Genomic DNA, 16,676 nt, shown 5'->3' with positions numbered 1-16,676 from the left:
GTGCTGCGTGGTACCACCATCTGTGGACGATAAACGTTGTGACTGAATGTACTGGACTAAAGTGATTTGCAGCGAGTAACCTACAAAATTTGATTTTTATAAGCATTTGTTAAAAGGTCTGTTGCCCTAGAGAATTCCAGAGTTCCCCCGACTGAGCACAAAGCCGGCATGTTGTCGATGTCTTTTTTTTCTTTACAGTTACATTTACTGTTTGTTGTTTCTGGGTTTTTTGCTAATATTGTTTAAGTCATTATGTTCCTGCTGGTGAAATATCTGTTCAATGACTGAGTATTTCGAACTAGCAAATAGGTTTTATTAACATTTTCCATGGTACTTTTTAATTAATAAAGTTATTAATATTTTATTAATTGCTCAGCCTATTAAATATTAATAACCATAACACATGAACAGTAGGATCACAGAAAGTACACAGGGTGCAATTTATACTTAATAAAAATAGTCTGTCCACTATTCTTGGGCCAATTAAACCTTCCAACTGTAAAGTCAGAAGGAAAGTCCACATCCCAAAACTGGGCATAAGCACAGCTTGAAGAACTATTCAAAGCAGCTGTTACAAAGTCGACTTCCCACTTTTGATGATCTACCCCATTTACCTGCATTCAGTCATCTATTCAGCTGATGCAGACCAACAGAGCCATGCCCTGTTATATCAGTTACATAGGTCTGTGGCATGTTCTTCTACGTTCCTAACAACTCAGATTTCAGATTAGCAATGACTTCACATTAACTATTCCTTTTCACATATACGTTTACAAAACTCAGACATTTCGTACATTTACCCCCCATGATTACAACTCAAGTATGTAATTTTATTATTCAAAACAAGCTACAAAAGCAAAATGTAACTACAATGGCAGGCCTTAGCTGGCAATTAACTTCTCCAGACAGAGTTATAAATTTCAACCAATAGGCTCTAATTGGGGAGCAAGCATGGCCTTTGTTATTTCAGGAGATTCAGCTGTAGCAGTTCAGTATGACTTCAGCTGGACTACTAGTCACTGTAAGAGAGAAGCACTAACATCCAACTCATTCTGGCATCAGCATATGATCTGATCCTGGAAACTGACCTATATAAGCTTAACTCTCAAGAATGGTCTCAATCCAGGCAATGGAATTGCTCCCAAAAGAAATCCCATACTCCCTGTGAATAAAGTAGTAAATGTCAGATATTTCTGTCATAATCTCAATCAAGAAAACTAAAAGCTCTACTAGAAGAAGTTTTATTACTGAAATAGTAGTATCAGGCAATCAGGACCAGCTTTTACAGGAAAAAAACTAGTACTGTTTACCATGCTTTCTTATATCATTCTCTTCCATTATTAAGCACACTGCCAAACAGATAATCCACAAGTAAACATTTCAAAACATTTACATTTAATACTTAGGAAAGTACAGCATGAAAACAATCACTACATTGGAGCCAGTCTTCCTAGCAAAACAATGATTTCTGTTACAGCAGAATCCTTTTTACAACAAAAACCCTGTGATGCTACAAATGACAAAAAAATCCCAAAATATTTGTATATCTTCAGCTAATTGGTTAAGTTATTCTTAGAACTTGCCAAGTCATTCAATTGCCATTGTGATGATGAAAGATGAATAAGAAATGGGGCATTACATCAAAAAGACTAGTTGATACTTTGCAACCACACATGGTATCCCTTCCTTTGTAAGACACCTATGTGGAGGAATACAACTGCCTCTCCATATTGATTTCACAAGAAGTTTCTTTCTCAACTGCAGGTATATGGAAGAAACACTTCCACTTAACACAGGAGAACGTGCAACACTGTGATCATGTGCTGTGAAAATCTGACCCCTAAATCAACACAGGGACACACCAATAACATACTACTTGTGAAGAGTCTGCTGCATGAACGCAACAAGGCTTCTACACTGCTGTCACGAACACCATAGTCAGCATCAAGTGCGTCTGCAACATTAAGACAAATAATTGACAGATAATTCTTAACGGAATGTAACTGCCGTGATTATTGCACTACACTCCCGTGATCCCACAACTGCCTAAGAACTAATGCAACACAGGCACACAATTCCTTGCAGAGAGTGGGAGCACTTCCACGGAGCGAATTTCTCCCACGGGTAAAGCGATCAGCCCCCCGCGCCCACATTTATCAGCCGCTGCGGGCGGTGGGGGCCCCCCACAAAGCCCCAGTGCTTTGTCCCCTCCTAGCAGCCCCCCACGTCCGGCCGCACCGGGGACTCACGCTTGTAGCTGGCGGCCCAGGGCTGGTAGCCGTAGTAGCCGGTGATGCGGAGGATCCGCTCCTCGATAGAGGTGAGACCCACGGAAGCGCTGGTGAGGTCCTCCACGGAGCGGGACCACTTCAAGTCCTCTTTGATAGCCTCGTCCACCACCAGGTACTTCAGCTGCCGCAGCTGCGGGCTGATGTCGGACAGCCGCCGGGGGCTGACATCGGGGGAGCGCCGCATGCCGCTGGGGGCCGGGAGAGGGGCGTCAGCTGGGGGGGGTGATCCAAGGCTGGTAACGCTGCTGCGGGCGGGGGCCGCCGCCCTCCGCCGACCCGAGGCGAAGTTGGCGGCGGGTGGCGGGACCTCCACTAGCAGGTGCGCGGGCCCGGCGTCCGCAGCAGCAGCACCGCAAACTTTCCTCACCGCCCTCCCCGGGGAGGTGGGGGGTGGCTGAGGCGAGATGAGGTGAGGTGTTCCAGTCCCTCCCGCCCGCCCGGCCCGGCCCGGCCCCGCAGTGGTACTCACAGGGTGGCGGCTTTGCCCCGCGTGGAGCCGTTGGGGAACTCCCGGATCCCCATAGGGAGCAGCAGCGATGGCTGGGGGGCGCCCAGACTTCACAGTGGGGCGAGCCGGCGGCGCTCACCGGCTGGGTAAGAGGCGGGAAGGAAGGAGAGGAGGGCGCGGGGATGCGGCGGCCCCCCGTTGCAGAGGATCCCCGGGCTGGCACTAGCCCCCGGCGAGAACGGCAGGCAGCGCGACCGCCACAGTCGCTGCCAGCGAGACGCTGCCGCTTTCGAAGCGCGGGCGGTGGGGGCCGGGCAGGGCAGGGCGCGCTCCGTGCCCCCCACCCCGCGCGTTGTCGCCAGTCACCAGCAGGGGGAGCCCGACCACCCCGCCGCCGCCAACGGCCTGCGCCGCTCGCCCCCTGGTGGCAGCCGTGAAGCGGGGCGAAGGCAGTTTCGCCGCCCCCGGACAGAGCCAGCTGCGCCTTGCTCAGCCGAGGAGGGACGCGAGTGGCGGCTAGGGCGCGTCTAGCGCCCTGCGCGTTCCAGTGCTCCTCTCGCACTGATGGTGGGACGGGCTCAAGTCAGTTGTCAGGTGCCCGGAGCCCGGCTACGAGAGAGCTGAGCCGCCGGGCTGCGAGGCGAAGCGGCCACCGCCCAGAGGGAGCACGGCTCCAGAAAGGGCAATCCCCTCATTTGGTCTCCTTTAGGGAGGAGTGACAGCACCACGCTGCGAGGGAGCTAGGGCACGGGCAGGCTGTGCCCCAGCAGGGAGGGGCTGGCGGTGGGCGGAGCGAATCCATCTGGGACGGCTGCTGTGTGCCCTAGCAGGGAGGGCACCCGGTCTTGGGGGCGTCAGCCGCCCCTCTCTTCTGGGGAGCACACGCAGTTCCTCTAAATAATGGGGTCTGCGTAGAGGGGTACCTTATACAAATACAAACATTAACATCCGGTAATGGATACTTGTTCCCTTTCACCACTGCATAAGCTCAGCTTGCCCGGAACATTAGAACACCGAGGTACTGAATGTGGAAGTGAGCTGGTATCAGTAAATGCAACCTTACACTGAAGGTAACACTGCAGCATCACTATACCATTGCCAGAAAGTAAGACAGTCTCAAGAAGAATAAAGCCAGACTAATTATCATATTAAATACACATAAACTAAATAATGCACTACATTTATTTCCTACACAACCCTTGTTTTGAGCCTGTGGAAGTGTTTGTTTCCGAGGAGGTTAGTTACAAAGCCCATCACAGGTAAACAGCAGTGGTTCAGCAGAGCAAGCTGAGAGTAACTGTACAGCCGTTTGATGCAGCTGTTTGACCTGCAAGGTGGTAGAGCTCCTTGCAAGGTACACAAACCAATACAGAAGAATTATTTAGTTTAAGGTGACAGAATGAAATCACAATGCTCACTAAATCTACAGTTACAGATGCCAGCTTGAATTAAGTCTCTTTAGGGTATTCAGGACAGGAGCAGTGATAACAATGGGCATGGATGGGATTAAACACTTCAGTCAGGTCTCCAAAGTTCAGCATCATTCCATATGCAGAGCTCATGCTCTCTCTCACTTTAAGTGATAGAGAAGGATAGGATTTCATCTGAGAATTGCCTGTAATGCTGTATCTAGTGTCAAATTCCTCCATTATTATTGGTGCTCACAAAAAAAAAATAATACAAGTCATAGAGTCATAGAATTTTCAGGGTTGGAAGGTACCTCAAGGATCATCTAGTTCCAACCCCCCTGCTATGGGCAGGGACCCCTCACACTAGATTAGGTTGCCCAGAGCCACATCCAGCCTGGCCTTAAAAACCTCCAGGGATGGGGCTTCCACCACCTCCCTGGGCAACCTGTTCCAGTGTCTCACCACCCTCATGGTGAAGAACGTCTTCCTAACATCCAATCTGAATTTACCCATTTCTATTTTTTTCCATTCCCCCTAGTCCTGTCACTAGCTGACACCCTAAAAAGTCCCTCACCAGCTGTCTTGTAGGCCCCCTTTAAGATACTGGAAAGCCACAATAAGGTCTCCTTGAAGTCCACAAATGTAAGTCTGAGCAGGCTGTGTGCAGTACAGGACTAATTCATACTGGCCTGAAAAAACAGTTGGTATAAAGTTCCAGCAACCAAGCAGGTGACATTGTTGACCAGTCAAGTAGTGTCTACTGCTGAGCACTCACCTGCTTCTCTTCATAGGCTGGTACAAACCAGCAGAGACTTGGCCACCCCTGCTAGAAATTTTGCCTCCATCACTGAAGTATTTAGCTGCCCATTTTCTTTATCTCCATAGTAGAGCTATGGGAGTCAGAGGCCCCATTACACATATCTCCACTTCAAGATACCAGAACCATCTCATTCTTCTGTCCAATAAAGATTGACTTTCTACTGTTTCAAGTTGCAACTTAAATGTCAGATGAATGTTAAAGCTTTCTTCTTTCATGCAAGCAAGTGACTTTGGACATCTTGGGTGTCACTGCTGGCAAACTTGAAATGAGCCCACATCTTGCAAGACGAAAAAAAAACCAAACAAAAAGGCATAGTAGTGCAAATGTGGAAGTTCACTGAAATGATAAATAAAGATGGATGACATTCTGAAATTGTTGTAAGAGACAACATTGACATAGGATCAGCACAAACTGTAAGTGATGTCTCTTCTTTAAAAATAGCATCTCCTGGAGACATGCAAAAGAAATTGTAGTGTATGTTATTTTAAGTATGTTTTAGCACTAGAACTGACATGGAAACATTAAAATATAGCATTGGACATTAAAAGTTTAAGTATGGGATCCCACATGATTTGGAATTTGAGGCTACTTAAGATTTTTAATATCACAGTATCACCAAGGTTGGAAGAGACCTCAAAGATCATCAAGTCCAACCTGTCACCACAAACAAGAGAGAAAATACTGTAGTACACTAGCAATGCTATGATAAGAAGTTATGCTATGCTGAACAGTATATATCTAAGAAATAGTAAAGAAAACAAAGCAGAATTTGATTCAGAGTTTAGATTTGAGCCACCTAGCATGGTATGCAACACCAAGCTGAAGCCACTATAAACAGCTTTTCTGAACCTCTTCATTAATCATCCACTTGTACATCTACATCTACAATCATCCAAACAGAGACTAAGAAATGCTGTATATTTTAAAACAGCCCAGCCAAATAATAAGGGAACAATTACTACTTACTCCACATTGTGGTAACTTCTCTTGTTCTGTTAGATGCACCTTTATATATTTTTTCTACAGACAACATGAAATTATATGCTTGTCTGACAATCAGCTCTTAAAAAGCACAGCTATTAAGATATATTAGCATTATGTTGACTACAACATGATGCCGTGTCAGAAGAAAATATAATTTCCAGTGTGTTTATTTTCACCTCCCATCAATACTAGTGTGACAAGAGTTCAAAATACTATTAACTTCATGAGAAAGTGAAATTTTATTATTTCATACCCACCCCCTTTACATTTAAAGGATACAGTGAGAGCAGTAGGGTAAGATAGCAAGGATATTTCGTTGGTCAACAAAACAATCACAACTGAAGAAACTACAGCATGAAGTTGACACGTTCCTTCTTCTCGAGGTCATAAAAATTACACCTAGGAAGTGAGTTTTAGAATCCAACAGAATTCCCTCCTTAAGCAAGTAGTCTTCTAACTGACTCTTCTGTGGATGATGTATGTTCCCATTTTTTAGTATTTTTACGTTTAGCACTGAAGGTATATACCCAAGCCATTAATCAGACCTTCCCACCCCAAGGAGTTTTGGGTATTAGACAGAAATATGGTATACATAATTAAAGTCCTATGTAATATATATGGAAATGCTTGTACAGCATAACTATTAATTTTTCTCTAGCTGGGGTCAGATTTGACATCCACACGAGCATAGTGCCACTGTATTTCCGAAGGGGCTCCAGATCAATCGGTGGACTAATTTTTGTATGCTAGTCAAACCGGAGTGCAACTCTCAATATAATCTATTTCACACACTAAATATTTTTAATGGGCAACAGAAAAACAAACAACAAACTAGCTAGAAAGTTTCTAGTCTGTCCTGGGCAATCTTTGCTTGCATTTGTGTTTTGAAATACTTAGTACCACCTTTAAATGGTTTAAATAAAGCTAGATGTAATGGTTTAGCTCAAGGGCTAACCTCCCTGCTCCCCCAACACAAAAGAGAGAGGAAGAGTAACACACACAACTCAGGGCTGAGACAAAGAGATAACAGTTTAATATAACATAAGATGTCATAAGCACAATGTGTAATTACCTTAGCTAGTAATCTAATTAATAATACAATACACTATTAACTTATCTTAGCCAGTTTGCAGAAGCAGCACAGTGAAATATGGGGGGTGGGGGTAAACAGCATAAAACAAAAAACCAAAACCAGCAGCTACCTGACTCCCACACATTATGCCACCATGCCTGCAGAAAAAAAAGCCAACACATTAAGAACCCAGATCCCAGAAGCAGCAACCAGAACAGGAAACCTCCCTGTTGCAGCCTGAACTTCAAGCCTCATAATACTTTGCTCCACTTAGAACTTTCACTTTTTGAAGCTGGTGTGACTACAGCATAGTGTGAATAACAGCAGCAGGTTCAACTCAATTCATGACACCAGAGAACCAAGAAAAACTGATAGAGCAGGCGAGAATGGCCAAATGTAAGACTAGATAAAAAGCAAAAACAGCCCAACCACCTTCAACAGACTCACACTTGCCCTCTCAAGTATAGAGACAGAGATTGTGCTTAAGAGAGCAGTCAGATGAATTTAAGCCAACTGGCAACACATTTTTCATATGAGCTCCCACATAGTTCTGAGACCCCTGCAGTGCATAGGCAAAGCCAAACAAACATCAGAATTTCTGACATGACTCCTTTCTGAAAGCAACTGGAAATCTCTTGAAATTATGATGTAGCTGCCTGTTGTAGTCAGGAAGGGACATGCAGAGTCAGTGTCCCAATTCCTGGGAGATAATGCTACTTAATAAAAAGCTGATTTTAATCTGCTACTTTGAAGCAGTTGAATATAAACTGTTCAGTTTCTTCTTTGTCAGACACAGTGGAAAATAGAAGTCCCTTATATTTGGAATTGAAAACAGGCTTAATTTTTGTTTTGCTGTCTATTTTTAGATGAGAAGTGTAGGGAAAAAATAATTTAGGACATCTCGTCATGTCTCAATGGTCTATGAGCCTTGCTGTTGCCTCTTTTCCCAGCTCAAATTGAAAACTGAAATGCATAGCAGAAAAATGTTCATATTTCCTTCCTACAGCAAGAGGCCCCCCAAGGGACTGTAGGAGGTGCCAATGACAGAAAATACAAAACAGCAGACCTCTTCAATATCCCATATTTTGAGAAATGCTAGAGGCTTGAATCTCAAAGTCAATCTGTGGTCTCCAAAGCCTTAGTATCCTTTCGTATTCTGCCATTTCAAGTAATTTGTACCAGAAATAATGGGCTACTAAACAGAGGTTAAGACTAGATATTGATCTTGTAAGTTTTCTTTATTTATCTGTGTGTTATTCCTAGTTTGTCTTTTTGACATGAGTTTGACTGAAAGGCAAGCCAAACAACTATGGGGAAAGCCATAGCAAGAGCTTTCTACCCTGAGTAGCTCGTGACACTACATGGTGGGGACAGGGAGAGGGGTTGGGAAAGGCAATAGCCACAAAGATCTAGAGGAGAGAATAAAGTGTTCTGGAGGGAACTGGAAAGAAATCTTTCCATGGGTTTGAGCTCAGGAAAGGCAGTTAGGCAGTTACTTTAGTGAATAACAGCATGGTATTCATACAATGTTTAATGTTGCACATCTGGAAGGTGTGCTAGCCCCAGGGAAAATCTGATCATTCTCACCTTGCAGATAAACCCTTTTTTTTTTTTTTAGCTTTGAAGGTGGTTTTTAAGGTTGACACTTTTTTCATGCAGAAAATGTGTCACTAACCTTGGACTGTGCAGCTTTCTCAGCAGGAGAGATTTCTGAAGAGAAAGAAACATTTGGAGGCTGATTTGACCGACAGGCTTTACTGTATAAAATTAATGGCAGCTGTTTGAAGCTGCTCATGTGCCTGAAACATTAAAAATTCCACAGCTGAGCTTTTGATCTGGTATCAAAAATAAAAGGATGAAGAAGCATTACACCTTTGCCACGTTGTTTGATAGTGTGAGGCACAGCCACTTGCTTCCATGGATGCATTTTGAACCCTGTTCTTAACCATACTTATTATTGCGCATCTTCTGAACATTATTTTGGAAGCTGCTGTAAATATTCTTCTAGCAACCCAGACCTTACTTCTCCTCAAAATATACAAAAAGGTATCCCCTCTTGCCCTTTTGTCACCTACAAGGGATATATTTTGCCATGTCATAGATACAGACAGTATCTCACTGCACCTTTATTTTTTTAATAAGACTTTGTTACAAAAATCAGTCACCAATATAAAGTTTTAGTAATAGTAACAGTAAGAACCAAACAATTTTCAGAGGTGCTATGCTGTAAAGAGCAACACCCCTGTATACAGTATAACCATACATAGGCAGATGTTAGCACTACTATGAGCCTCCAGAGTCCACTGCTTCTTAGTATAGAATGATACAGCTTTTAAAAAGGGAGCTCTTTCATCATGTATTTCTTTAGTAGATTCTTTTATTGTGGTGGTAAATTTGGAACAATGAGATTATTTGATTAAACTTTCTCAGTTACAGCTAAATGGACTGCCCTGTTTGTAGAATTAATAAAAAGGCCAAGACACCTCATTAACATGCTTGGTATTGAGCTGGATTGGCAGTGGTGCATTTTAATCCTGCAAAGGGCATTTGCCAAGGAAAGTCAAAAAGCTTTTAAATCATATTCATATTAAAGGTTGAGTCAGGAGAAGATGACCTCACAAAAGCTGTACTCCTGAACTGTCCAGACTTCCCTCCCAGCCCATTCATGGTAGAGGTGCTTACTGCACAGAACAATATGTTAAATAATATGGCTTATCCTTGTGTATTTCTATGCAAGCTTGATTTTGCTGTGCATGCTGATTGGAAAGCTAGGTACAAAAACTTAATTTGGAAAAAAATGTGCAGCCTCAAGTGATGTAGCTGAGAGTACACTATCATCACCTGATGGTCTAAAAGTAACCTTTGATTTATAATAATCAATGGAGACCCACCACACCACTTTCACCAATGCATCACATTCAGTGTAAGCAATTGCAGCTCAGAAAGACATGGAGACAGTGAATGAAAGGCACCAGCTGTGTATAGTTATGCCTAGCTAAATATCACAAAGGTCAAGGTTAATGTCACCATTGCTGTTAACATCATGCATCCATGGCAAACATAACCACAGAAATTTGTATTGTCATGTAAATTGCATTACAATTCTTATATACAGCAACCTATAAAACAGATCTCAAACTTCTGTTTTGAAAGCATTGAATAGAATAGAATAGAATAGAATAGAATAGAATAGAATAGAATAGAATAGAATAGAATAGACCAGGTTGGAAGAGACCTTAAGTTCATCATGTCCAACCCATCATCTACACCATCTAATCAACTAACCCATGGCACCAAGCACCCCATCAGGTCTCTTCCTGAACACCTCCAATGATGGTGACTCCATCACCTCCCCGGACAGCCCATTCCAATGGGCAATCACTCTCTCTATGAAGAATTTCTTCCTAACATCCAGTCTAAACCTCCCCTGACACAGCTTGAGACTGTGTCCTCATTGTTTAGATTTTTCACTTAGCCATGTAGAGTGAACATTTCAGGTAATCAAAATATTCTTTACAACCTGTTGTCCAGATGGAAATAAGTTTTTTTGTATGTAGACACATCAGCTGCATTTATCAACAGAAATAAGAAGTGCTCAGGCAAACTAGGTTCAAATCAATAAAATCTAGGGCAAGGTTTTCAACCAAGCTCAATTAATCTATTTCATGCTGATGAACCTTCACCAGTTTTATAGAATTGCTTTTAACATACATCTTCAGAATTCACAAGTGCACTCTCATTTCAAAAACTGGTATGATTTTTGTGATTGATCCCTTAAAATATTTTCCAAAATGGGACTGAAAAAAATAATTTTGCAAGTATCTGACTTCTAATTTTGCTTAAGCTAATCACAGTATCACAGTATCACAGTACTGCCAAGGTTGGAAGAGACCTCGAGGATCGAGTCCAACCTGTCATCACAAACCTCATGACTAGACCACGGCACCAAGTGCCACGTCCAATCTCCTCTTGAACACCTCGAGAGATGGTGACTCCACCACCTCCCTGGGCAGCCCATTCCAATGATTAATGACTCTCTTGGTGAAGAACTTTCTCCTCACCTCAAGCCTAAACTTCCCCTGGCGCAGCTTGAGACTGTGTCCTCTTGTTCTGGTGCTGGTTGCCTGGGAGAAGAGACAAACCCCTTCCTGGCTACAACCACCTTTCAGGTAGTTGTAGAGGGTAATGAGGTCACCCCTGAGCCTCCTGTTCTCCAGGCTAAACAATCCCAGCTCCCTCAGCCTCTCCTCATAGGGCTTGTGCTCAAGGCCTCTCCCCAGCCTTGTTGCCCTTCTCTGGACACATTCAAGTGTCTCGATGTCCTTCTTAAACTGAGGGGAAATATTACAACTCCTTACAAATCAGTGAGTTCTTGTGTTCTTTTGTTGTTAATGTTTCTTCTATATTCCTTTTTCTTCTATATTCCTTTTTCTATATTCCTTTTTCCTATATTCTTCTATATTCCTTTTTCTAGGATAAATGTATTGGTTTTAAGCTAAAGGTTTTCTTTTGCTGGCCCATGCAAAATTCCTATTCATTAAAGACAGGGGAATGTAAGACAAATTAAGCCATATTAGGAATGTGATTAACATGAGGCAGTACATGGAAGGTAAATTAAAAAACACATATGAAGATAAGGAAAAGATCACATTATGTTTAGATAACTTTGTTAAGAAAGGAACATTTATCATGAATTTATTGAAATACAACTATTGTCCTTAAAAGAATAATTTGTGTGAGACTGAGGACCTATGAGAAAGCCTGGAGGAGAGAAACATTCTTCAAGCCATTGTGGTTTTTTTAATGGAGTGTTTGGCTAAAAATGTAAATAAAAATGATAGCCTTGATATTTTGTTAGAGTCTGTAGTAAATATAAAACCAAGCATATTGCAAACTTCCCTCGTAGGCTTTTTTTAATGCCTGTCAGAAATATCAATTTTAGTTGTATAAAATAGCTAAACAAAGAAAAAGTAGAATGATTTTTTTTCTGCTACACAACACATGGATGATACAGTTGAGATTTCAGTAATTAAAAAGTAACAAAAGTGCAACATTTTATGCTTTACAGTGAGGAGGTAATTTATGCCCTTTGTATCTCACATGATTTTTTTTTATTGCCATCAGTGTATTTTTATGCATGCTGAAAGGGAATTAAAACAGCCCTATAAAACACAGCCATTACTACTGCCGAGACACTGAGCTGCAATGTTTTGCCACCCTCAAATAGTGCATATATACCAAGAGTTTCAGCTCTCAGCTGCTACTACAATTAATGTTAAATATGATGTTGCTCTACTAAAACAAATCTTCATCACAACAGATTTTAGCCTGCATTTTTGACACCTGTTATGAACTAAGATTGTATTTATTCCTTTCATTGTCATAAATGAAAGGGACTTTTTTGGTGGCTTCTACCCCTACCTGCTCTATTATCACTTAGTATGATACCATTCAAGACAAAAGCCCACTCACACCAAGCATTTACTGAGTTACCCCTTAAGTTCACTTCATGCTGTATTAGTCCATAAAACTCTTCCTTGTCCTTGCAGAGCTGAGTAAAAGCTCACATCCATCTCTTCTCCAGTAATTGTGGTTGTTCTTTGTTTTATAAGGTATAAGGCACTCCTTAATATCATACACAAGCAGGAATATTGTAGTCTATAGAAGCCTTTTTTTCCCCTTTTTTTTCTTCAAGCTTAATCTCAAGAGTCAAATTAAAAAAGCTCAACAGAGATATTCAGCTCTGGTCATGAAGTTGAAGAGATACACACCAAACATGTGAGTTGTTAACAGGAATTTTTCTGACATTGTAATAATTCATGGCCTGGCAAGCTAATTCTAGGCTCTGGTATACCTCCTCCTAAAGATTAATATTTATCTTTCTTCTGTGATAAGTAGTTTTGCAGCATGTGTTTATTTTACCATTGAGATATTTTGTGATGGTAGGTCAAATTAAAGCAGAGGTTCTACAAAATAGCTGATTAAAAGTTTTCATGGACAGAAACAACTGTAAACTAGGCTGATGAACAATATTAGTGCTTATTTAACAGTTTTACTGGTTAGTAAATCTGAATGGCAACTTTACTATACAGTTGTATAATTAGTAAGTAGATCTTGCATACTAGGAAACAACAGAAACAAGAACATCTGCACTGGGGGGGGGGGGAAAGCAAAGATCCTAACTGCCTCCCAGCTCTTCCAGAGTGCATTTAGACTCCAAGGAGAAAATCTTCCTGGCATTTAGGGAACCTGCATCTATCATGGCAGCAGACCACCAGATTATATTCAAAATGAAAAAATAAAGAATACTCACTCCCCATGAGGCAGCATACAGATGAAAGCTATTTTTCAGGCTTGTGCATCAGCAGCATGAACAAAGACTCACCATTCAGGAAATACTTACTGCTTTATGACTGAAGAAAAGGTGGAAATTGTTTTCACTTTCTCACCTCTTTCATTGGCATGAGGCAATAGGACTGTTAGGGTAACATCTCTTTTATGTAAATTAGCAGATCAGATTATAAACACACTGGATCTGACAAGAAGATGCCCCCTTTACAGTCTCACTGCGCTATAGTTTTTTAGGCTGGGGTAGGATGAAGAGTAATATGTACCCTTTAATACCATTTGCTGTGAGAAAGAGAATACATTAATTTTCTTTTTTTTTTTCTCCTGGTCCAGAAGAAGGGGCTTACATACAGCAAAACAACTTAAAGTTTGGATACTGAGCAAAATATTATTTTGGTAAGCATATTTACCAACATTGAAAAGCTTTGATTAGGAAATTTTCTGGAGCCTCTATTACCATTATTTAAGTAGCTAGAGACACATCTGTCAAGGAATGAATCCTTCCTTGTTCATCTCTGTTCTCCATGGTGGAAGGCTCATTCTTCATTATTCACTGGCAGCAGCCATTTCATGTGCCAGGCCAAAATCATGCCAGAAAAAAACACAGACTCAGTATTAGATTCCTGTAGAAGTGTTGCTACAGTTGCCCCTCTTACTCCGCTTAATGTTTTGTATTTAATTAGTCAATAGCTACCTCATTATTTGCAGCCTCTTTGGGTTTTCCATTTTATTAGATGTTTAGTTGTCAAAGGAGATTGAAAAGAAATAAATCCTGGAGCTTGAGTAACAACTTGTTTTCTTTTTTCTGAATGCTAACTCTCTGGATAAGAATGAACCTTTTTTTTCTACCCTGCTCCAGAGTTAAGCTATCACTTCATCTGATAAAATGAAGTTACTCCTGATTATCGTGCTTTACCCATGAATGCTCATCAGCTCTATCATATATGAGCTGGCTCATAATCCAAAGATTATTATCTGCATCATGCCTTTCAGAAATGAAGTTTGTAGCACTAACTTTTGAAAAGATTCTTGGATGACATTCTGTAGAGATACAGCTGAAGCACAATAGAGATTTCCCTGCAGCCTGCAGTGCAGGGGGTTGTGACAGAGAGCTCTGCCTGCCTGCTTCGCTGTCTCCAATTTCACCACATGCAAGTGGCAATCATCAAAATGACAAAATAAAAGCAGCCAAATCAAAGGAAAAGCAGAACATACCAAAAGAAACACAGGACTACTCAGAAGGAGGAAGGGAATCTTTGGGAGGAGAGAAACCATGAACATCCTTAAGAACTCAGATTACAATGGTGTCATGGATTGAATTGAACCTGCTGCTGTTATTCACACCACGCTGCAGTCATGCCAGCATCAAAAAGTGAAAGTGCTAAGTGGAGCAAAGTATTATGGGGCTTGAAGTTCAGATTGTAACATGGGAGGCTTCCTGTTCCAGTTGCTGCTTCTGGGTTCCAGGTTCTTGGGTGTTGGTCTTTTCCACTGGAATGGCAGCAGGATGAGGAGGGATGGGGGAGTAGTTTTCTGGCTTGGGCTTTTGGCTTGCTTGCTTCTGCTTGCTGCTGCTTTGAGCCCTGCTTTTCTTGCAAACAGGCTAAAGTAATTATGCATTTTGTACCATGTTTATCTGATTTTGGATCAGTAAACTCTATTCTTAGCTCACCTTTTTTTTTGGTCTCAATCCCGAGTTTTTTTGTGTTGGGAAAATAGCCAGGTTAACCCGCTGGTTCGGTTTGACCCATTTTGTCCTGATGCAAACCATTACACACTGAAACTAAATTGCTGACAAGCATTAGATAAGAAAATCTGTAGTTGTCTGCCAGTGGTAACAGATATCTGAATGGTTTTTTTTCCCAAAGTTTAGCTGGTCCCATGTTACCTAGTTCTGGAACAGGCAGGATGACTCCAGAGCACCCACTCATCAGCTTGAGGTCCAGGTGACGGCAAAGGTTTTCATCTAGTGCCATCTGATTTGTTGCATTACTTGGCAGAGATCAACAAGACAAATACATTACAGTGGAGAGGTCATCAAGAGACTAACTAAATTGACTTACAGAAATTATGTGTGATATAAAGGAGGGAAGTAGAGCCTCTCACATGGCTGTGACCACTTTTCACTGGGGATAAGAAGGTAACGTGCAGTTACGGTCTTCACCTACGCTAAACATATCAATTATATTTTTTGAACCTGAGTTTAGAAAAGTTCACACCCCACTTCATTTCTACACCTTTCCTAAGCACCAGTTGATTTTATTTATGTTTAAGGTATTTACCTACACAGACCCACTGCCAATGTTATGCAGAGGATACTGAGAGCAGAAGAGAGGGATAGGAAAATATCTGAGGGAAAGCTGTGCAATTCTGGCGTGTGAAACTGCCTAGTGACGGCATATACGTGGTCTTACCCTCTGTAAGTGACTTATAAGCCAAGGTGTATGTGTCTGCACACACACAGTCACACTTTAGCTAGAGACCACAGCATTGATCCGCTTACTCTCTGAGCTTCTGTACCAGCTGTGGGCTTCAGTGGAGGCTGCTCATATGGGACTAGCGCTTATTTTCCATCTTCTGCAGTAACATGACCAGGCCCTAAGTAAGCAAGGGATCTAGTTGTATAAAGAGACTTATCTGCCCTCCCTTCTTTTACCTGGAATCAAACTCAAGCATTTTTAATGGGACAATTTTGCGCCTGTCTCAAATTTGAACAAGGAGGTTTTGAAAAGCAGCACATCGGTTACCATCCTTTTGAAGCTGCACACAGCAGAAGCATTAATGGTAGATAAGCAGACAGATGTAGTGCTCAGTGCTAGATTTCCACTGTCACCATAACAACATTTAGTAGGGATGCTGAGCTACCATCATTTGGAATGAGACTGACAAGTGCTGCAGAGTTGTGGGTGGGCAACACGGCTTTAATTCTCATGCTGTGCTCTCCAGCAGCGAGCAGAGAACCTGAAAAAGACCCATTCCTTCTGGGCAAGAGACCAGGGAGTCTCTGTACTTTATAGAACAAGCAGAGTCTTTCAGCTCTGCTTGTCTTGTGAGAAGAGTTGAAGCTTTGATAATTCATTGTGCAGTTTCTAGCTCTCACTGGTTTGCAGCTCCTGCTGTAATTGTCACACTACAGAGAAACTTGTGGACATGGCTGCCTTCTCCTCTCTCTCCCTTCTGCCACCTCAACTCTACAGACCATCATTAGATGTAAATATAATGAGCTTAGTTCAGAATTTGAGACACATTTATGCAGAAATGTTTGTATTAGATTTTCATTTTCTAAGCATTGTGCTGGTGGAAG

General features: G+C 41.9%; 1 protein-coding gene across 2 annotated transcripts in view; it reads right to left on the bottom strand.

Annotated features, from left to right (window-relative positions):
* Positions 1–2,989, bottom strand: part of SLC35F3 (solute carrier family 35 member F3) — a 191,073-nt gene extending 188,084 nt beyond the window's left edge. Inside the window, exons 1-2 of one of the 2 annotated variants that reach the window (XM_054162264.1) lie at positions 2,761–2,989; positions 2,250–2,479 (exon numbers count right to left, since the gene is read on the bottom strand). In XM_054162264.1, coding sequence (XP_054018239.1) covers positions 2,250–2,479; positions 2,761–2,813 — 283 coding nt within the window. In that variant the 5' untranslated portion in view covers positions 2,814–2,989. The remainder of the gene's footprint in view (positions 1–2,249; positions 2,480–2,760) is intronic. The other variant, XM_054162263.1, reaches the window with a different exon arrangement.
* Positions 2,990–16,676: the final 13,687 nt, after the last annotated feature.

Source organism: Dryobates pubescens, chromosome 6 (assembly GCF_014839835.1).
Source record: "Dryobates pubescens isolate bDryPub1 chromosome 6, bDryPub1.pri, whole genome shotgun sequence".
Lineage (NCBI taxonomy): Eukaryota > Metazoa > Chordata > Aves > Piciformes > Picidae > Dryobates > Dryobates pubescens.
Note: the sequence above shows the minus strand (reverse complement) of the source record. Positions and strands in the feature narration are given on the sequence as shown.